This window comes from Callionymus lyra, chromosome 1 (genome assembly GCF_982586985.1).
Source record: "Callionymus lyra chromosome 1, fCalLyr1.hap1.1, whole genome shotgun sequence".
In the NCBI taxonomy this organism is placed as follows: Eukaryota; Metazoa; Chordata; class Actinopteri; order Syngnathiformes; family Callionymidae; genus Callionymus; species Callionymus lyra.
The window spans coordinates 29,728,368-29,751,236 of NC_141818.1; the positions used below are offsets into that span (position 1 = coordinate 29,728,368).

Here is a 22,869-nt window from a genome sequence, read left to right on the forward strand (position 1 = left end):
TGAGAACAGTAAAAACTATTTAATTTAGCATCTGCAAATTCATTTTTTTACAAAACAGTCTATTTTAGGGGTAACAGACGTGTTGCCATGTCATTTGTTTCCAAAAGTTTGAGTTTGTTGCTTTGGTACAACAAGACTGAGGAAACATTGTCATCAATGAGTACTTTGGGTTTTTTTTTTATTGGAACTATAGACAAAACATATTCATATTGGCTTTGGGGAGACAAAAAAAATTAAAAATAAGCCAGAGTCCTAAAACTATGAATGTTTATGAGTTACTCAATACTCAATATATTCCGTGCTTGTAAACCGTATTAACTGACTTATTACAATGCTACTAGCTAACTATAACTGCATCATGTCAATAGAAGAATTACTCACTCCTTCAACACCCAATTCATGAAGAGTCGTTTCAAGCTCACTGAACAACAAAGGAAATATCTTCCTGATTTGTTTTTTGTTTTTTACTGGCCCCAAGTTCAAGGAAATAATAGAAAGTGTAAAATGTATTATTGAGAGAAATATTGTTAGAAATGTACTGTAGTCATTTTCAGTCCGTCAAATTAGAATTTTTCAACTGAAACAATATTCTTTCCTAACATTTATTTTAATCTATTTTAATCTGAATTTAAAAATACATTATTTGAATTGGAAATGCAATTTAAGAACATTTCAAAAACATCCCTAAAATAAAAGAAATATAACAGAACCAAACCAATTCAATCATCAGTTACTCATCACATTATGTCTTAAAAATATCAAACTCTTGTGTTATCTGAGGGTCAAAGTGACCCTGAGCCCCTTACACAAATGTGTTTGTGGTATCCCTTGTGTTGACTCTGGGTAAAGAAGAACAACCTCCACCACTGCATATGTATTTATGGAAGCCAGGGACAACACAGGGGTTAAATATTTGAGTTTTGAGACAGGTGGTATTAAATTGCTAAAAAAAATACATAACATTCTTGATGGAGTTAATAGAATTAAAATGCCATATTTACCTACATGGAATATGACATTTTTGCATGAATTTAAAGGAAATATAATTGCTAATACTGGCCCCTTTTAGGCTTAAAATGGGCCATACCCATTTTTGCATATATTTAAATAGCATATTCACAATTAAGCATGAAATTTGGAAAAGGAAATAAATACAAAAAAAACAAAGCAATTAAAATAACATAAAAAATAGATTTGGCAAAATGGGAATGTCATAATATTTGACATGAAAATTAGGATTTATTCCCTTCATGTAAAATGTGAAATAAACAAAGCTACAAAATATGTGTCATTAAGCGTTTTCGGCTTTAGCGATCATGTGACCTCGCGTCAACATTCACATGATTGAACTTTGACCCACAAAGTCGCAATTTTCCCGGGCACTCGCGCTGAAGTGTTACAGGGAACGATGATGACGACAACATTAACAACCTGTCACTGCACAGATGCACAAAAGACGCTCACATAGAGACTGTTGCTCTCCCTGAATATTCGCTTGTGTTACTGCGTTTTTGAAAGCACATCAGTAATCCTGGATCAGAGGGGACAAAGGGCCCCCGAGTGCCGGTGATGTAATCCCCCACTGACCCTCCTACCTGTCCCAAACGCTGCTCGCTGGGTGAAGTCAGTCACTGTAAGCAACGAAGTGATGACTTAAGCAGCTAATGACTAGTGTCTGTGCTGTGTCTTGTGCGGGCGAGCAGCAGAAAGACTGACAGAATGTCCCTGACAAGTAAACAGAGGTGGACCGGCCTTGTGTGATCTGCTGAGCCGAGGGACTCTCGCCTCCTTGACACTCCATTCGCAGTTATCCTTTCAAGGTGAGGTGAGGTGGGTAAACATTTACCTAGTTAACGCCTCTGACTACGTGTGAGCTCTTAAAATCTCGATATGTCTCCTTCAGTAGGCTTCTGTAAGCGTGCGGGTCAATGTCGAGCACATGACCGGCAAGACCAGTTTTCATGTTTATGGAAATGTGAGTCTCTTTCGATTCAGGTCACGATGGATTCCGGTCAAGAGTTGCGCCGTCTGAACGTCCGGTTACAGAGCTTCATGGAGCAGGTGACCCGGCTGCAGGAGGCTAACCGGAGGCTGGAAACACAAATAGCGGACTGGGGGGTCAGGGCCGGCTGTCGCTCTCAGGATTGGTCCCACCAGGAGCGGACCGTCAGTGAGCTCCGCGCTAAGGTAGGCCTTCACTGTTCTCACTGTGATGGGATGTGGACGGGGTTCTTTTGAACGTCATTTGGGCGAGCGGCGATGTGAGGGAGTCTCAACAGTGTCAGATGAGGTCTTACATCCTCTGATTACACATAACGTGATCAATGACTAACATGTTGACATTGCTAAAAAGTCTTTCATAGCTAGAACCTTTTAAGCCAGGAAGCCAGGAGCAGAAAAACTCTCCATCCAATCACGGTCAAGCGTTTGGATTTCAGCTTTCCAAAATAAAACGTTTTTTTATTCATGTTATAAATTCCCCAAACGCCATTTAATAGGAGGAAATAAACTTTCAAATTAAGAGCATTGAATCAGTTGCGTCTTCCTTGTAATCCTTTACTATGACGGTCGTTCTCTATACTGTTTGAATCCACGTTTGCTAATCCTTTTTTAAATGATTTCTTAGTTCATTTATTGTTTCTATATTCATTGATTGTTTAAAACAAACTTCGATTTTAAGCCAATTGAAAGACTCAGATCAATAAATATATGAGTTAAAGATTTTAAATTTAGAATTTTAAATAAATTTATAATTAAAACATAATATTTTAGCTCTGGCTCTTATGTCAATGTCAAAAATGACAGGTTTATGAAGCTATAAATCAATATTTATCCACAATCAATGACTGCCATAGATCTAGAGGATGTAGACTAACATCCCACAAAATATCACAACAATTAAAAATAGATTTGTTGTGAATTTATCAATTAAATAATGTTTATTTTTTATCTTAATATGTGTGTAAGGAATGCTGATGAGATATGAAATAACCAGTAGCCAATTGAATAAGCTTCTCTTTTGTGTTTATATACTTGTAAATCTGACACTAGAGGAGTCAGTGCCTCACCAACCATGAACCTCACCATACGTCACTGATTTGTATATTATAGATTAGCAATTATTTTATATATGTGCGGCTTTATGAGATGATATTCTGAAATGCTCCATTTAATCGATTTAAAATGAAACAGTTCACAGTGACACGAAACATTAAATAAATAAATACGCATTGGATTATGATCAAAGAAGTTTTAAAATCACAATAAAAATGCATGCATAGGCAAGGAAATGGGATAAGAAAATATTTTATAAATAAATTGGGTAACTTGAGAAAAAGGTGAATCAGAGCTAGTTTTCTTTATTTTTCTATTTTAAATTGGGGGTCTCAATGGTTTTGGTTTTTGTTCTACTCGTTTTCATTCGTTGACAGTCTTGTTTTTCATTGTCAATAGTCACAGGCTCATAACAAAATTTAACCAAAAATAGTAAAACTTTAGAATGGGGAACACATATTAACTATTAAATAGTAAGTAAGTAAGTAAGTAAGTAATTTTTATTTGTATAGCACAAAGCGCTTAAACAATCAAAACAATATTCAATAAAGTATATATTTTAAAGATCAAGATAAAACTGATAACACAATACGAGTTCCAGAAAATCAAGGAAAAGCCTGAATAAATAAAAACGTCTTAAGATGTTTCTTAAAGGAGTCAGTAGATCCATCAAGCGCAAAGAGAGAGAAGATCGTTCCAAAGCTTAGGAGCAACAGCCTGAAAAGATTTCTCTCCTCTGGTCCTGAACCGTGTGCGAGGAACCATCAGTAGATTCTGATATTTGTTTTATTTTATCTGATTTTTAAATAGCTACTTATTCAAATGTGTATTAACAGCAAATTAGCCTATTATTCACAATTATAATGTACTAACTTAAACCTTGTTCATTTGATTGTATTCTACCCTTAATATCATATTTACACCTTAATTACTGATGTGGTTATGGTAAACAGGAAATATAGTAATTAAAGATGAACCTTACCACAAGAGAAGTCATTCATTATTAATAATACTCTCTAAAGTCTCTTTTAAAGGAAATAAAACAACAAAATATATGAGTATTAAGTGTCTTTGTGTGTCCCAAAAAAGCACTATATAAATATGATGTTTATTATCATCATTATTATTATTTTAGTATGAATATCACCATTATAATTAAAAAATCTGATGTGAATATGTAGTTTCGACATGACAATGTATAAACATTTTTGTAACTGTTAAATACTTACTAATAATAATTAATTTGACTTAAATATGAATATGCCGCCATGTTAGAATAGGGATCATGTTCTCAATTACGGAGACTTATTTTTGAGAAATTAGGATGTTTTTCTACTAGTATATTTTGGCTTTTTTTCCTTTAAAAGAGACAGTATTGTTAATATTGAATAACTTCTCTCGTGGTACATAAATCTAGTAAGGGATAAATATAGATAAATAAGTTTTAAACAAAGTTAATTATTAACTTTTCATATGTGGCTAATTTGTTCCTAATACACATACAAATAAGTATCTTATTACTAGTTAATATGTGTTCCCCATTCAAAAGTGTAACCAAAACAACTTTGAACTTGAACAGTAATAATCAATAAAACAACAAAATGTTGGTTGAATCATTAAGAACAGAAGAATTTTGGTAAACTTTGGTATTTAGTTAGAGTAGACGGACAGTGGGATAGTTAACATAACCTGATGCTTGAACTACAACCAGCAATTACATACGAGCCGTGTCAACGGGAAAATACCATACGTCTCTCAGATATGGTTACGATGCGGAACTATGTGTTCTTCAAAAGAGGAACGAGACGGTGACTCACACTGACGTCAACACGTCGCCTCGACAATTTCTTTCTTCAATAGTCTGAGTAAATCATTACGGGTTAATCCCAGGAATTGTTCGGCGCAATTTATTAGGGATTACTCTGCCATGTTCGTTTGATTTTAACACCTTGTAATGCGAAGAAAGCTTTTAAGAGATCTTCTGCTCAACTGTATATAAAAAAAACAAGAAAAGAGTCAACACTACATGTTTCCATGTTTATTCAACAAATGTTCTGGAATATTTTGTTTTTCTTTGGCTTTACTTCAACAAGGGTGTGTCTGCTCGTGGAAATGATGCACTCATCAGAAAACAAAGGAATACAAGGGTGTGTATGTGTTTTTAGTACATGGAGACAAATACCTGTATTTACTTTAAAGTTTTCCCATTGAAGGTTAATCATCACCGTCTATCAACTTGTGATTAAAATACTAGACCCATGGTTAATAGCAGATATGGTTTTTCAAGCTCATCTGTCAACAGTCGTAAGGTGACGTAGCTACTAGACTTAAGTTGCCAGGAATTTAATAAGAGGAGATTTTGTTTTAATCCTTTGATTTGGTTACTTTGAATACCAGTGCTTCATGCTAGTTAGCCACATGGCTAACACTTGGCCCGACTGGCTAACACTTGCCCCGACTGACTGTTTTAATGTAATATCCTTAAACTAGTAAATGACTGGTATTACTTGAACTTAATAACGTTAACAAGTTGTTAGATATCAATGCAGCTTGTTTACCACGTGTGGTGATATTGGTTCTATCGTCAGTTGGGTTCTTTATTTCTGCCGATGTATGAGCTTGTAGTTATCGGTTGATGAAGCATCGTGAAACAGTGTCATCATCAGCTCTATAGATGTCACGGTCTGCTTTAAAATGATGGGAGGTTTCATTGAAATAGCCAAAGATTATACAGCCAAGAGTGCCATCTAGTGGACTCTGAGTATGAGGACGATGCTTCACGAAGCCTCACAGCCTATCGCAAGTTAATTGAGCTGATGGCTCCATTTGTTCTTAATTGAAATATAAGATTGATTATTTAGGTATCTAAGTTGTCAGAAATCTGTCATTAAACAAAGTTTAAGTCAATATCTCAATAATGTTAAAGCAACACTGGGTAGTTTTGTGTACCTTAATATATTTGTACTAAAATAACTTGTGATGACACACCAACTTAAATCTAGTTGAATGACTCATATACAGTGACTTGAGGTGTTTTGTGTGATTTTTATTTTCATTGTAAAACTTCTTGATGGTGTGAACATGCTACATATAACGCTGGTTGTGGTTGGGGGTGAATTACGGTACAAACAAAGTCAAAGTTATTTTATTTACAAAGCCGTCATATCATATTTCATTATCCACAATCTGATTCATACCTCATCGATATCCATCCTTCATCCAGACAATAAAAGTCTGGAAACAGAAAATTCGTCCAACTGCTACAAACGGGGACATGGAAACTTTTGCCACGTTTAGCGTGTGCTCATGGGAAATGTGGTCTCCCGTCAAATCGCATAGAGTTGCTTTAATAATGTGAGTTAACAATTAATGACATTATTTTTCGCTGCTTTGTTTTATTGGATTAAACACATTATTCTTCCATGATATACTTATATTAAAGCCGTAGTAGTTAGACGTTGAGTTAATTTATAATAGAGACACAAAATAAAGCAAAGTTTTAGCTCATTTGAGTAAATCATAGCACGGAGCAAACCTTGTGACTTTGTTTTGCCAGTTAAAAGGATTTCAAATGCAATTCAACGGTTCACAAGCATGAAGTTTTGCAGAAGAGCACAAATGACATGACAAAGTTATGCATGATAACGTCTAAAAACTAAGAGACACAGAATTTCACTTCTTACTAGAAAGTAATTTAAACCATCAACCTGTTTAGTTAACAGATGTGTTTTTATCAGGTCGGGAAACTCCTGCTTGAGAATGCTCAGTTGGCGCTACAGTCGGACAGCATGAAGTACAGAGCTGCTGCCATCCAGGCCAGGTCAGAACCGTGTGTGTACGTGTGCGTGTGTGTGTGTGAGACACTAAACCCTTTCCAGAAACACGTTTGACTGTTCGTCCAATAAACAGGTCCGTCATTCATAATCGTCCAGAGAACTCCTGCACGGCCACAAAGAGCAAGCTAGTTGCAGAGACTGCGGCCGAAGTTCACGCAGAGTCATGCTGAGCGTTGTGCCGCATCAGCACTGTCAGAATGGATTCAGCGTGACACCAACTGTGCACACACACACACACGTGTCTAGATACACACACTTACACACTGCTCTGTGTGCGACTGCAGGAGAACAGTTTGATTCATGATTGTAGTGTTTTAGGAGCTGCATGTAACTTGATAATATTAATGTTATTTTATTGAGAAAGCACCTTCTTTAAACCTTTTCTGTTTGTGACAAAAGAAAATGGCTTCAAGAACTCCATTCGCCAGCAAAAAATGTAATAAAAAAGAGGCCTAGTTGTCTTCAGAGCATTTTATTTGACTATTTTACAATGGAAAAATAATTGACATTACTACTTAAGTAGACATATCATCAACTCCTTGATAATGTATTCTAAAAAAAAAGTTTTTTAAAATGCCAAAAATGTTCTTTTTCTACAACTGAATCAGTAAAATGTGTTTGATTATGAGAAAATTCTAGTTAACTCCTCTAAATAAATGTCACTGCATGTAAAAAGCTAATAGACTTTAAAATGTCATGTATTTTTTATTAAAAATGAATTCTATATATGCTAGGTTATGCTTATACTTTATTTTACTCATGTTTTCCTTTATATTCTTTTACTATTTAATTATTTAATGTCACCACAAAAAAAAAAAAGTTTGTTTTTCTCTCAGCTCTGGCAATAAAAGCTTCTGATTCTGAATAGCGATCTTGCACATTTAAATTCAGTTTTTGTCTCTTCTGAACGGTGCATCAAAAACAAATGTCAACATCACCCTGAAACAAAAAACACCTGTCAAACTTAATGCCAACAGAATAGCATTAGCACGATAACAGAACATGTTCTTGTTTGTGATTTATGACCGAGAAAATTGCTCCGAAGCAACTGATGTTAGATCACACTCTGAGGCCTTGAGGGGATTATTTATTGGCAGATATTCATACCTGAGCTGTGTCTCAAATCGCATACTTACGTACTTAAACTTAGAATTTTTAGTGCATAAGTGCGTCTCATTTCTTAGAGACACTTTCTTCATTAAACGGCCGCCATCTTAGTAGGAGGATGACACGTCTTCGTTGCATTTTGTTTCTCATATTTCCTGATCCAAACAAAACGTGCTGCCAGCAGGTGTCGATAGTGTTCCTACAGCTGGTTAAAATCATCGTTAAATAGTTGTAGAAGAAGAAGCTGTCGCGTCATTTCCTGTTAGTGTGTAGCAGCAGTGTTTGATTTGAGACATACTATCTGTCGAGAATTTGTTACTAGTTAGTACGTACACTATCCTGATGCATACTTACCTCCAGTGCACTAAGAGAAGTATGTTATTTGAGACACAGCTCTGGTAATGATTATGAAAAAGTCTTGTGCCACATGTCATCACGTGTGAAGTGCACGTTTTTAGTCGTTCATATTTCTTATGTACTGTAAGTGTATTTATTAATAACTTGCTTGTCTTATTTGTTATACTTGGAAGATAAGCTAGCAAAGTGTTGCCACAATCTTGGGACCAACATTCTCGAGGTCGGTTATTCAATAGCCAATGGTATCAGGGATACATTTTCGGTTTTCTGAATGTATCTGTTGGTGTGAACAGGTGTGAGACCGAGGAGGAAAACACGCTGCGTCTTGAGAAACATGTTACTTTTCTGCGAGAGTCGAAGAAGAGTGTGGAGCAGAGCAACGTGATACTGAAGGAAGAAGTTCATCACTCCTTGACTGAGCTGCAGGATGTTCACCAGGAGTTCGAGGTACCATGTTTCTCATGCATGTCACCAGAAAATTGTTGTTTTTTTCAATGCAACACATACAGACACAACAAAAAAATTAAATAATTTAGTATTGTGTGACTACAAAGAATTTACAAAGTTTACAGTTGATACTTTTTGTTTTTCTAACACTACAAAAAGCAAAAAATTTATTGGTTATTTAAACCTTGTGTTATCTCAGGGTCAAGGTGACCCAGAGGGGCAAGTTTTTGAGATAACACAAGGGTAAACACAGTTCAAATTGTCATTTGTCAAACACATTTATTTCTTGTCCAATTCTCGCAGCATTTTCAGTTCTTAGTGATGGTTTTCGTTCAAGCCACAGTGTGTCTACTTCAGTATGGTGGGAAAGATTGCTATGAAACATATTTTTGAAAGTACATGGAAAATGATATCAAAGTACGTTACCATTTCTTCAAAGTTCAACTAAAGTGTTGATGGTAATGGTCAACATCTAGTCTTACATTTTCACCAGCATGATCGGGTCATTGACAACTGATATTTCCTTAGATGAATGATGTTCGTCCATCCGTGTTCTTTTCCCACCACAGAAGAATGTATTTGTTTTCTGGGTTTAACATACATTTCTCCATTTGTCTCCATTTACTTTTATACCCATTTCCGGTTCCCAATTTTTGTTTGTTGTAGAACCATAGTATTCAATTAACTTTTGTTTTAATTCCCATTAAAATAGTCTCTATTTTTAAATATCTATTTTCTACTCGCCCTCATGCCGATTTAAAATTGGGATTATTTTAAGAGTAATCTGTTTCTTTTTGGAGTTATAGTCTACTGACTCCTTCAAGAAACATCTTAAGAAGTGTTTATTTGTTCAGGCTTTTCCTTTATTTTCTGCAACTCCTGTTGTGTTATCAGTTTTATCTTGATCTTTAAAATATATACTTTATTGAGTATTGTTTTGATTGTTTAAGCGCTTTGTGACCCTGGTCTGGAAAAGCGCTATACAAATAAAAATGACTTACTTACTTACTTACATAAGTGATCCTAGTCCATAGACTGTGACCTATTTCTTGGTCAAAAAAAGAAGAAGAATTTTAACAGGCCATGGATGTCTGTATTTCATTATATAGACATTTACAGTTAATTTTACAACAATTTGGGTACGGGGTGGGGGGCATTGGGGAAATACTTTCTGTAAGTTTAGGGGTTGATTTGTATCTAGTTAAGAAAAAATATTCTTCTTTTATGTTTCGTTGATGATCCTCTTTTGTCCAATTTTGACCTCATCATTTTTTGCTGACTAATCGTTGGATCGGGCTGTAAATGCCGTAGTTCCTGATTCACAGTTTAAATGAAACTCAAATAAAAAGTGACCTATCCATATATCTTCTCCATCCTGGACCTATTTTTAGTCCCTTGCTCCAACTCCCCCGATATGTTCATGTGTATCCGAGTGTTGTTACCTCTTCCTCCCTCTCCCCCCGCCCTCCCTTCCTCGGCCCACTCTGGTTGGCTGCTGGCAGACAGCTCGGGCTCTGCAGCTGCAGCGAGCCACCTCCTGCGATGCCCTGATAGCCACAGCAGCAGGAGGAGAGAAGGATGGCACAGGGATGGAGCTCACCCATCTTCTTGAGCGCATGCGAGCGCAGTGCGACCTAAGCAGACTCCCCGACTCGGGTGATGGACGCCGCAGCCTGGTCGGTGGATCACATCCGCCGGGAGGCTCCGCAGGGGCCTGCAGCTCCGGAGCCTCAGCCAGGGTACCGGGTGCAGCTTTTGCTGAGGTAAACATTCTATTTCATTATCCTTTTTTTTTTTTTTACTCTTGGTCCGTAGCAGCGCCGACACACCCTCTAGCCCTGCTTCAGAAATCCTGGCATGGAGGTCAAAAGTCTCTTTTATGGTACATGACAAATGACACATGAAGATGAAAAAATGATATCTTTCCTTTATTGTCACTTTTAAACTTTGTTTTCTTAATCCACACTATAAAAGGTGTCTAACAGTGAGACCTTATACATTACTTACAGTATATGGACAGAAACCTTGAAAGAACCAGACTTACGGTCAGGCTCACTTAAGTGAAAGTTGTGGATGCAAAATTAACGTAAAAAAAACTCGGAGCTTTCTTTAAAAACAATATAGAAAATAAAGAGTTGTTGAATTTTTGCCCAAAAATTCCTTATGTCGAGGAAAAAGTGGAAAAAGTGATTACCAGTTGCTAACATGATATGGTCATACAGTTCTGGCAGTAAAAATGAGTCACAAAAGCTCTGAAAATCTCTAAAGAACCAGATTTAGGATCAGACTTACTAACGTAAGTACTGTTTGTGCACACTTAGTTGCAAGATTATTTTTATTATGTCCTATTTATCAACCTTTTGCGTCTTTATTTTGGACACTCTAATGTAATGTAATGTATTCTAATCGCATTTTTATAAAACCATTTTATAAAATATGGTTCTTTATTTTTGAAAAATATGAAAAAAAAAAAGTTTTATCTCTTATTTAACTGTTCCTTTAGCACAGACCCCTCCAGAATTTTAAATGCCCACCAGCCCTTAAAAACATTTTTTGTAAACTCAATTCTCCCTGTGTTTGAGTTGTTGATGTTAAAACGACCAGCCCTGCTGGTGTAAACCAAAGGTTGCAGGCATAAAAAATCTATCTTCATCTATTTCAATAAGGACCATTTTATATAAGAATAGACCACGTATTTTTATATTAAATACAATTGAAAAGTACTTACATACTGTGGAAGCTGCTTCCTTTTTTCTCCCTCCTAGAGCTATTCTGTCACGTAACCTGAATGTCAGTTAATACAGATACAACTACTCTCTCTCTTCTGTAGTCAATACAAAACTCTGCAGCCAGAATTCTGACCCGCTCTAGTTGGAAAACTCACATTTCTCTGATCCTTAAATCTCTTCACTGGCTGCCAGTTTCTTTCAGGATCAACTTTAAAATTCTGGTTCTTACTTTCAGATCTATTCATGGTCAGGCTCCTCCTTACATCACTGATCTGATCCAGCCTTACACCCCAGCTCGGGCTCTGAGGTCTGTGGATCAGAATCTACTGATGGTTCCTGAACACAGTTCAGGACCAGAGGAGAGAAATCCTTCCAGGTTTTAAAGCCCTTCTGACCCTGGTCTAGAAAGGCGCTTTACAAATAACATTAACTTACTTACTTACATTTTTTTTAACTTTGATATCTTTCAATGCCTTCATTAAAAAACACATAATTTTGGTGAATAAAGTTTTTTTTACAGAGAGTTATTTTAAATTTAAAAAGTGGTGGTTGAAACATTTTTTCTGATAGATGTAGTGGAAGTGGTGATGAGAAGAAGTATATAAAAAAAACATCTTATTATCGTATAATAAATATAAACTATTGAGAGAAATGAGGTGATTTTTTTATCGTCCCTACAGTATATATTTTCATTTCATCCATCTCTACAGTAAACACCCGAATGAAAAACCTCCAGGATTGTCTTTTTAAAACAATAAATGACTTTATAAAGACTTTTTTTTTGCATGTTAGTTAAGGACTTTACCAGCTTTATTAAGCTAAGATTTAATAAAGCTGAATTAAATTTATTAATTGATATTAAAAATAAATAAAAATGTTTAATCTCTTCATGACACTAACGCATCGTATTTTATTTTTAGCTGCAAATACTTTAGGTTGGCATGAAAGCTGCTACTTAAGAACACTGTAGTGAAGGTAAAATAGTTGAGCAGAAGAATGTTGTCAGGTCAACATTCAGGTATGACGCTACATTCACAGCAGCATGTGCGCGAATACCAGGCATCTCTGAGATACAGAAAGTGTGCAAGAGCTTTGACAATAACAGATCAAACTTGTGAACAAGCATATATTTACGGGCTTAACATATTAACCGCACACCAGTTTTGCAAAGCAATTAAAAAGACTGTAATGCTGGGATCTTGAGATTTGAAAATGTTTTCTTTATTTATTGTGATCAAGTCATGTTAATCTGTCCATTCAAATGTAATTAACGATAATGACATTATTATGTGGTTATAAGAATGTGTTGATATCAAATCACAGGTTTTATCTGTGCTAAGGGTCAACAAATGTTTTCATATTTAAAACCGTATAAATGAATGTTTTTTTTAATGCCAAACATAATTCCCCAAATCAAGTCAAAAGTATGACATGAGGTTGAGTGTATGGGACGAAGGAAACTTCTAGAATCATTTTAGAAAATGTACGTATGCGATGTAATGCATAATGTAATGTAATATTCTTAGAACATTGAATATTTTGTTAAAAGAGATTTTTAGGGATTAAAAATGCTTATATAACGGCTTCTTCATTTTATAGCTAATGCCATTCCTTTTTTATTTTAAACAGAAACAGTGCATGGGGGCGGGCTAGGCAATGGTAACCTTTTTATTGCCTTTGGGAACCTTAAGTGGCCAAACATTTCATAAACAGCTGGTGCCACGAAATGGTGTAAGATGTGCCAAGGGGGAAAAACAAGCGCAGCCGCAATTGACGATGTTGTCTCAGCGATCAATAATAAAGAAGCTGCTGATTTGTGGAAAGGTTTTTGGCTTCAACCCACATTCCTCCGGCTCGACTGTCTTCAAATCTCTTGGATTCTAAGACTGTTGGATTTTTGGAGTTTAATGCCAGTCATTTGCCAGCGACAGGAAGTAAAGCCACTGATTTTCTATCCAAGATTTCTTCATCTCAATCTTAATCACTTCTGTGTACTCTTGTTAGTTTTTCATCATCCGTCCCTGGTCAATGTCTATGTTGAAATGTTGAGACATTTATGTGATCCTTGTAAGACAACTCTGCATAAAAAAAATTGAGTTAAAAAATGAAATAATAATAAAATAAATAAAAATATTAAAAACGACGAACACCTTGTCAATCACGCTGTACCTGCTTTTGAAAATAAAGTTTCAAATATAAAAAGTGAGCAACAGGACCAAAAAATAATTGGACAATAATTCAAGCAAATTTGATAAAACAAATTATTAAATCATGGGGCCATATATATACAGTATATATATATATATATATATATATATATATATATATATATATATATATATATATATGAAAAAATAAATAAAAAAATAAAAAAAACACTTTGGTAAGTAGGTAAATCTACCACAGTAACCCAGACTGAACTGGATGAACCCGACAAATATAGAGACTTGTCTTCAGAAATAACTGAAAAATTAAATTCAATGAATGTTGAAAATTAAAATTAAAATAAGATTGAATTTTGGAGGGGTTTATTAACTACCATCTGGATCCAGAAATCATTTGAAGAGCTCATTTGTTGGTTTAGATTCTTCCTTAGTTTTTTGTGACATAAATTTACAGAAAACTTCCACCACCTTTTACCAGTGATCGTCTGGGAAGCGGATGCGTGGAACAGCTGAACACACATCTGTTGTGACTGCTTGACTTGACGACTGATGTCCCGCCTCCTCTTGCTCAGCGTTTAATAACCGGTGTTTGCCAGAGTTGATGAAAGTGTGTTATTTCTCCTCTGGATTCGTTCCAGGAGGAGGCGGCGTGGGCTCAGGTGAGCCTGGGGGGCGAGGCTCTGAGGGAGGCCCGGACGGAACTGGCCGAGGCCAGGAAACAGTGGCACACCCTTCAGGTGGAGATCCAAACACTCCACGCTTTGGTAATAAATCACACTCACCTCTCTTGTATCCATGGAAACAAAAAGTTTATGGTTTATGTTTGATAATAAATCAGTTGGAGTCCATAAATATAAGTTAGACGATTTTTCAAAGGCGAACACTCCCAGTCGTTTCTTCATTTAATCACATCGTGGAACATTATTTAAACAATTTAAGACAAGCAAACTTGTCTGTTTGTTCTGAGAGCAGTTATTAATTCTAGATTTGTGGAAGAACGAGTCTGAGATGATGATGAAAGACTATCTGAGAGTTTCTGCTGTACTGATAATTATATTTACGTAATTGATGGTAATTCAATTAAGAAGAGGGAACTTAGAATGACCAGATTTGTTTATTTTTCATGACGTAAGAAGGCTCTTAAGAAGTGCTTGGCTAAGAAGGAGAGACAAGAAACGACTGTTTCCAAGATTCAGTCGTACTTGAGGATGTAACAAGTCTCTTAATAAGGGTTCGGCTAGGAGTACTAAGATACAAGTGTTTCCCAGATTGAATAGTTCTTGAGGGCGTAAGAAGGGTATTAATAAGGGTTCGGCTAAGAAGGAGTGCTAAAATACAAGTGATTCCCAGATTTAATAGTATTGAAGGACGTAAGAAGGTTCTTAATCAGGGTTCGGCTAAGAAGGAGTGCTAAGATACAAGTGTTTCCCAGATTTAATATTTCTGAAGGACGTAAGAAGGTTCTTAATCAGGGTTCAGCTAAGAAGGAGTGCTAAGAGACAAGTGGTTCCCAGATTTAATAGTTCTGAAGGACGTAAGAAGGTTCTTAATAAGGGTTCGGCTAAGAAGGAGTGCCAAGATACAAGTGTTTCACAGATTTAATAGTACTTGAGGACGTAAAAAGAATCTTAAGAAGGGTTTGGCTAAGAAGAAGTGGTTAGAAACAAGCATTTCCCAGATTTAATAGTTCTGGAGGACGTGAGAAGGGTCTTAATAAGGGTTCGGCTAAGAAGGAGTGCTAAGATACAAGTGTTAACCCCGGTTTAAAAGTTTTTTAGGAACCAAGAAGGCTCTTAAGAAGTGTTCAGCTAAGAAGGAGTGCTAAAAAGCATTCTTTACTGCCATCTTAGAACCTCAAGGTCAAGCCAAAGAAGCACCGTAAGCAGCTCTCAGTGGGTTTGGGCAACACATTTATAAGGTGGACCCTCGCTGAGTTCAACAACATATTTCCTTGAAATCTGTTTTTATGTGTAGTTGTCAAATTCCTAAACCCTTTTGTTTTGTTTTCCTCATTAATCATTGTTTCAATATTTGTAAAAGAGAGGTGTTATTGGCATAGTTGCAAAATGGCACCAAAGTATTAAAGGTGTAACTAAGTGATGGAACTGGTCTCACGTCCAGGAACAAGGTCTGGAGAACTCCCTGCAACAGACCCAGCTCCTCTACTCCAGCCAGCTCCACGACCTCTCGCAGGTGATCGCGGGGCTGGAGACGGAGCTGGAGCAGGTGAGGAGCGGCCTGTCCACCCAGCGTCAGCGCCACAGTCTGCTGCTCAACACCAAGATGCGTCTGGAGCAAGAGATCGCCACCTACAGGCGACTGCTGGAGCGCGAGGAGGGCAGGTGAGTTCATGTGAGGTTCAGGTCCCAGCGTGTCCATTTCCACAGAACCACCATGATCGTAAGGGGGGAAATTGAGGCGGTGCGTTCAGGTCCTGGCAGAACCTGGCAGAGTTTGAGATACATCGTATTTTCGTAGCAGCCGCCACGTTATCATCATTACATTTTATTCGCTTTGCAGGAGACGCAGACAGCTTTGGAATTCCCACTTTCCACAATCATATTTAATTTAAGTTCAGGTTTGAGTGTCCTTTGTGTGTGAACAAAATACATAAATATAAAATATTGAGTAACAAGAATAGAGCTGTTTTAAAACAGTGTACTTGATAGTTAATGTTCTATACAGACTAATGTTTAAACTACATAATAATAGCTATAATGAACTGATTGTAATTTGTTCAAAAATTGAAGGAATTGGGGAAAACAAAAAAGCTATCGGAATTATTTTTTATTTAAATAAAATATTGATAAAAGTGAAAAAAATGTAAAATGTTTAGTATATTGTATTTGTTAACCAAGTAAAAAAGAGTAAAAAAAAGGCAACATATAAGAATGGTACATGTTTCTATGATCGAAATTATTAATTAAATAATTAAAGTTGAAGTTTCATTGTTTGTGTGTAAAGCAAAATACATAAATATAATATATTGAGTACCATGAAGAGAGTTGCTTTGAAAAGTGTAAATTGATAGCTCATGTTCTATACTATACAATTAGTATTTCTTATATTTTATTTGTTAATAAAGTAAGAAATAGTGAAGCAGACGACCATCGACCACAGTCGATTGCTGAGCCAAGAGATGGTTAAATGTAGAGGCTGAACGAAAACACACCTTCAAAGACAGCGGACAGACAAAAAGCAGGCGAGAGGGTGTGTGTTCTTCAGATACGCCCTGAATATAAATTATGTGTGTGAGGATCGTTCATAACCCTTTATTCTGCTAACAAAAGGCCGAGGATTCAGTCACGCACATCAGCCGGGCCAAAGGTTGCGGACCTTCTGGCAAGGGAGATGTGAGGTTCCTGTAGCGGAGTGTGTGGGTGGTCCTGTGTTACACAAACATTTCACTCTGTGGTTTCTGCTGCAGACGATTGCGTCATTGTTTCCTTTGCTCAACAGTCATTATTATCTTTGGAAATGCAACAGGTTTTACGACCGGGATCCAACATAAGTTCTGGAAATATTTTTTAAAGATTGAGGTTCATAGATAGAGACCATGTAAAACATAATGTGAATGTCTAGAGATTGAGTCGCATGATCCAAACCCTTGTTGGGACTGATTTGTTTTTTTACACCTTGTTATGATTCACATATTGTTGTGTACTATTTTGTGTACTTTTGTGTTGCAACGAAAAAAAATAATGGATATTTCCAAATTATGCACACAGTTAGAAAACAGAGCATTATTTTTGGTTTATTTAGTGTTTACTTAACCCTTGTTTTATCTCAGGGGACAAAGGTGACCCAAAGGCCCGAAAACAAATGTGTTTGAGGTATCCCTTATGTTGTCTCTGGGTGAAGGTGAACGACCTCCCCGACTTCCAGAAATACATATGCGGTGGTGGAGGTCATTCAACTTGACCCTGAGACAACACAAGGGATAAAACAAATACATTTGCGTTCGGGTCACCTTGACCCTGAAACAACACAAGGGATAAAACAAATAAATTTGCGTTCGGGTCGCCTTGACCACGAGACAACACAAAGGATAAAACAAATACATTTGGGTTCGGGTCACCTTGACCCTGAGAAAACACAAGGGATAAAACAAACACATTTGCATCCGGGTCACCTTGACCCTGAGATAACACAAGGGGTAAGAATGATCTCATTCCAAAGAATCAAAGGTATATAAAAAGAAAGTGATGTTTACTCACAGACCATCTGTACAAAGATATACTAACTTATACTAAACTTCTGTCATTACTTCTTCACACCTTCAGACACTTGGACCAGAGTGGCCCACCATTGAGTCTGCGGCCCTGGAGATTCCCTTTGGTTGAGTCGAGCGCAAGCGTCCAGGAAAACGGTTTCAGTGACCTGGCAGTGACTCCGGACGAGCCCAAGTCGGAACCCCTGCCAGAGATAACGTCGGTTGACTTGGACCTCAAGAGAAAGTCCCGACTGTACCGACACCAGAGTCTCGTGATACTCACAGGTGAGATCTGACCAACGCACAGAAAACGCCTCGACCTGAAAGTGACTGGTCACATCCCCACAGAACCCGAGCAGGACAAGGACTTGCCCATCGCCACGGTGAAGACTCAGGAGATCCTCCAGGGTAACGTGGTCCGGGAGAGTGCGGAGGGTCACGGAACTATTGAGTAGGTGTTAACGTCTCTTGACGTCTCTTGAGCTTCATGAAGCTTCACAAAGCCTCATCATCCCATCGCTACCAGTGAGTGTGGTGCATTCAGTAATGTTTGGACAGCGATGATGCATTCAACAGCATGGGACAAATTATATTATACAAAAACAAACATTTACTCAGTGTAACTCAATCAACAAGTTAATAGTGGAAGCCATTTGTTTGGGATTTAAACCTTCAACCATCAGGAGCTTTAATAATTATTAAACTGAATTCACAACCAAAATGAGAGTTGAAAAGTAAATCTTTTTTTGTTGTGCTGCTGAGTGTGATGTTAAACCTGGTCAACTCTCAGAGCAACTCTGGATGATTCACTTTTTAATGACTCACGAGTCAAAATATAAATTAATCAATGTTGGGATTTAATCATTATTGAGATCTTGTGAGTCAGATTAGCTGTTTCTTCTGCAAAGCGACATTAAAAAGTGTTAGTAGTTTTCTGACTCTCTGATTAACCTGTGAGTCATGAATCATTATCAGATCTACACTTATTACATAAAGAGCTTTCTGAGTGACTCGGTACCCGTTCATGATTCACTACGGATCATTCACGTTGGGCAACATCATCAAATGATGATGGAATTAAGATTATTCATGACCCCTCAGGCCACAGACTGGGTTCGATTCATTGCATGTGGTTTGCTCAACATCAACAAAGACTCATGTTCTCGATGGTGAGTGTTTAAGATAAGACTGAGTTGATCAACGTCAACTGGACCAGTAAAACTGGAATTTCTTCAGGGTCGAACAAACACAAAGATAATTACAGTGAATTGAGCCTCAAGGAATGAAAATATAATTTCTCTAATATCTCGTTTTAAATAGTTGACATTAAAAATGAAAGTCTCTTTCATGTGCAGAATGGATGCATGAGTAACAATGTAACAGTGTAAGGTAACAATAACACAACAATAAGATAACCTTTTTTGGGAAATGGTCTAAATGTTTTTTCTAGCTGTAAAAAGAAAAGCAAAAAGAGACTAAAATAGGGTAAAACCACCCACGTGTGTCTCTTAACTTAGGGAAATGTTTTCACAACACGATCTGAAGCTTGTAATCCATGTTTTTGTGTCTTCTTGTCTGGACTATTGTTACAGTTTATTTAAGTGTCTTAACAAGAAGGAGCTGCCTGCAGTTAATACAGAACTCTGCAGCGAGAATTCTGACCTGCTGTAGTAGAAGAACTCACATTTCTCCGATCCTTAAAACTCTTCACTGGCTTACAATTTCTTTCAGGATCAACTTTAAAATTATGGTTCTTACTTTCAGATCTATTCATGTTCAGACCTTCCATCAGTGATCTGATCCAGCCTTACACCCCAGCTTGGGGTTTAAGGTCTGTGGATCAGAATCTACTGATGGTTCCTGAACACGCTTCCGGACCAGAGGAGAGAAATCCTTCCAGGTTTTTGGAACGATCTTCCTCTCCCTCTGTGTTTGATGGATCTACTGACTCCTTCAAGAAACATCTGAAGACATTTTTTTTCATGCAGCCTTTTCCTTGATTCTCTGAGACTTCTGTGTTGTTCTCGGTGTTATCTTGATCTTTTAAGTATATATTTTATCGGGTATTGTTTTGATTGTTTAAGCGCTTTATGACCCTGGTCTGGAAAAGCGCTATACAAATAAAAATTACTTACTTACTTACTTACTTAATACTATGAGACTAAAATACCAAAATATTTACTTGATATTCGATAATAGTATTTGCTAGTTTCCTCGGGAACGGTGAGCTCACAATCTTCAACAAGTTATGACCGTCTGACGATGCGTTTAAGAGTCTGTTTAGCTGTTACGTGATGACATGTTTCAAGGCTCATTAGACCTCTGTGACACTAAAGAGCGCCACCTCTCAGACGCGACGCCAATGAATTTCTACGGCTTTATTAGTTCATACTGATGTCTGTGAGTCACAGAAGGTCGCCACGGCGACGTCTGCTCTAACAGACACGACGCTTTAATACTTAGAGAAAGCAAGAGAATCCTGCGGTGTCAGGTTCCCATGGGCGACTCTTCATGGGAACGCGACTCGCTAACAACTGACGTTTGATGCTGCCGCCCGTCGTCTAGCTCGTCGGGGTGTGGCCGCCGTAATTGTAGGACAAGACTCGGGTGGAATCTTTGTTCTGGCTTCAGGTGCTCAAACAAAAGCACTCACATGGTTCTCTCCCACTAAACAACTTGTGTTTATGATCCAAACAAGTCCACCGCACACAGCTGCTGATTTTCTATTGTGTCAACAGCATGAACTTTCACATCCCTTTTTCAAAATTCAAAATGGCCCAAGAAGGTGCAAGATGACACAGTCTAAAGATAAAGAACATACTGTAGATCAAAGGAAATGAACAATTAAAGGATACAAAGATTAACATAGAATAGAATCATCTTTTCACTCCTGCCCCCAAACTCAAAATTAAAGAATCTAATAGCACAAGGAACGAATGAGTCCCTGAGTCTATTAGTGTTGCATCATGGGATGAGCATTCGTGCTCCATCTACTTCTCTGCTCACTGATGACAGTGTTCAGAGGATGATGTCATCAGTGTTGGGCTAACAAGCTTCATGAAGCATCACTTTCTGAGTAGGATTAGAAATGATCAGGCTATATGGTTGCCAAAAATGTAACTGCAAGTATCGCCATCTGGTGGGCTCAGGAAATTCAAAAAGCTTAATCGACCCTTCACTGGTGTTGGGATTTAGTCAGTTGTTTCTATGGAGGTAGAATGTTTCTTTATTATGCAATAGAAAAAGTTGCTTTAATCAAATGAGACGTTACTGTGATCCAAAAATATTTTTTTAATCAAAAGAAAAGTTGATTCAATCAAAAAATGTGACTTTAATAAAAAATGAATAAAGTCTTAAATCCATAAAATACGTTTTCAATTTTAATTTTTTTTTTTATTTAAGCAAATTTTGAAGTAACTTTTATTAAAGCCACCTTTTTCTGTTAAAATATAAGTAACTTTTTATTAGATTATAGCAAATGTTTTTAAATGTTTTTTGTTTTTATTGAAGTAACTTTGTTTTTAATAATAAAGAAAATAAATTTACCTCCATACTTTTCTCGACATGTGTATGAACGCTAAAGAAAACTTGTGTCAGTGTCACAAATATTTACATAGAATTCAAGTTTGTTTTTTTCTTTTTCTAAATATACTTGAGCTTCTTAACCAAAATAAGTCATGTGTTCCACTGGACGACGATATCAGTAGAAAAGACCTTCACATGAGACCATAATGCTCCAGGAAAGAAACTTGATTCTTCATATTTGTCATTCAAATATTTCCATAACCTTTGACGCTTGGCTAAATGGCTAAATGGGATTAAAGGTATAATCTACTTTAACATTATCATGATGTCATCTCTTGCTCCTCCACCAGAACGGAGAACATCGACAAGGTGATCAAGCAGTGGGAAGGCTCCTTCTTCAGAGGGAATCCCAAACTCCGGAAGAAGTCCGTATCCCTGCGTTTCGACCTGCACATGGCGGCGGCGGACGAGGGCTGCGCCCAGACTCGACAGGACAGCCTTCCCGACGTGGAAGTGCGTCTCATCATGAAAAGATCTAGAAGCATCTCAGCGATGACGCCATAAGAGTCTCAACATATCCTTCCTTCAAGACGGGATTTCTCTGATATTATAGGTTGAAGAAACATCTAAAATGTTCTTGTGATTTGTTTGATGCTTGTAGAAGAATTCTAGATTTGTAGTGGAGACCGTTTTGCCACGAAAGGTGTAAGTCTGTCTAAAGCAAACAACAACCCATAATACTGTTAGCTGAAGATGCAGTTAGTACTCCAACAAGAATTTGAACTATTTGACTAATCGTTTCTGTAACAGGTTCACATGGTTCAACATCCTTTGACCCGAACACGTTTTCTGAAAGACTCCAAGCACTTTTGACCGAGCTATTGGTGATTAAATGTGTCCCATCAAGTTTGCACACACAGTTAAAATACTTTTCTGTTGCCAAATTTAATTTTTATGCAGATAGATAGAACTTTTTTCGTATCTTTCTGCTGTAAGAAAAGTGTTCATTGCATTGTCGTGAAAACGGAAGCGTCCCCAGCCCTGCTACCACAATCCGCATGTGCATTTGTTTACAAAAAAAAAAAACTCTTGTGTGGTTTTTCTCTCCCTGGATAGTACTCAGTACTTCCGCCGCGATAGAAATGAATGGAACTGCCGCTCCAACCTACTGCCGTGGAGCAAACCAGGAGACTTGTTCAACTCACTTATATGATTATGAGTTTTTTCTGTTTGCATATATAAATGTCTGACTTATACAGTCAGCGCTTATAAAAGGTATTTCGTCCAATTATGTTTATTTAATTTAATTTATTTTTGTCTTAAGGTCCCTCCACTCATTCACTGTCTAACTATTTTACTTTTGAAAACACGTGTTTTTAATTATACACTTACATTAGACCCCAGCATTCGCTTCTTTACTAGTGATTCTATAAGTT

At 37.0% G+C, this 22,869-nt stretch overlaps 1 protein-coding gene across 2 annotated transcripts; it reads left to right on the top strand.

The window, feature by feature from the left end:
* The first annotated feature begins 1,639 nt into the window (after positions 1 to 1,639).
* Positions 1,640 to 22,711, top strand: krt222 (keratin 222). 2 transcript variants are annotated; one of them, XM_087800521.1, is made up of 10 exons: positions 1,640 to 1,830; positions 1,996 to 2,187; positions 6,792 to 6,874; positions 8,648 to 8,801; positions 10,304 to 10,564; positions 14,334 to 14,459; positions 15,817 to 16,037; positions 17,979 to 18,193; positions 18,257 to 18,359; positions 21,784 to 22,711. In XM_087800521.1, the coding sequence occupies exons 2-10, from the start codon at positions 2,002 to 2,004 to the stop codon at positions 21,995 to 21,997; spliced, it is 1,563 nt and encodes a 520-aa protein (XP_087656647.1). In that variant the 5' UTR covers positions 1,640 to 1,830; positions 1,996 to 2,001; the 3' UTR covers positions 21,998 to 22,711. The 2 variants fall into 2 exon arrangements, with proteins under 2 accessions (XP_087656647.1, XP_087656639.1); XM_087800513.1 differs by having other exon boundaries at positions 1,640 to 1,820.
* The last annotated feature ends 158 nt before the right edge of the window (positions 22,712 to 22,869 follow it).

What these genes read in the sequence shown, in the direction of transcription:
- krt222 (XM_087800521.1), top strand. Translation starts at nt 2,002, where the DNA reads ATGGATTCCGGTCAAGAGTTGCGCCGTCTGAACGTCCGGTTACAGAGC. An exon ending in ATGTTCACCAGGAGTTCGAG is followed by an intron (nt 8,802 to 10,303) that starts GTACCATGTTTC and finishes GGCTGCTGGCAG; the next exon opens with ACAGCTCGGGCTCTGCAGCT. An exon ending in CGGGTGCAGCTTTTGCTGAG is followed by an intron (nt 10,565 to 14,333) that starts GTAAACATTCTA and finishes GATTCGTTCCAG; the next exon opens with GAGGAGGCGGCGTGGGCTCA.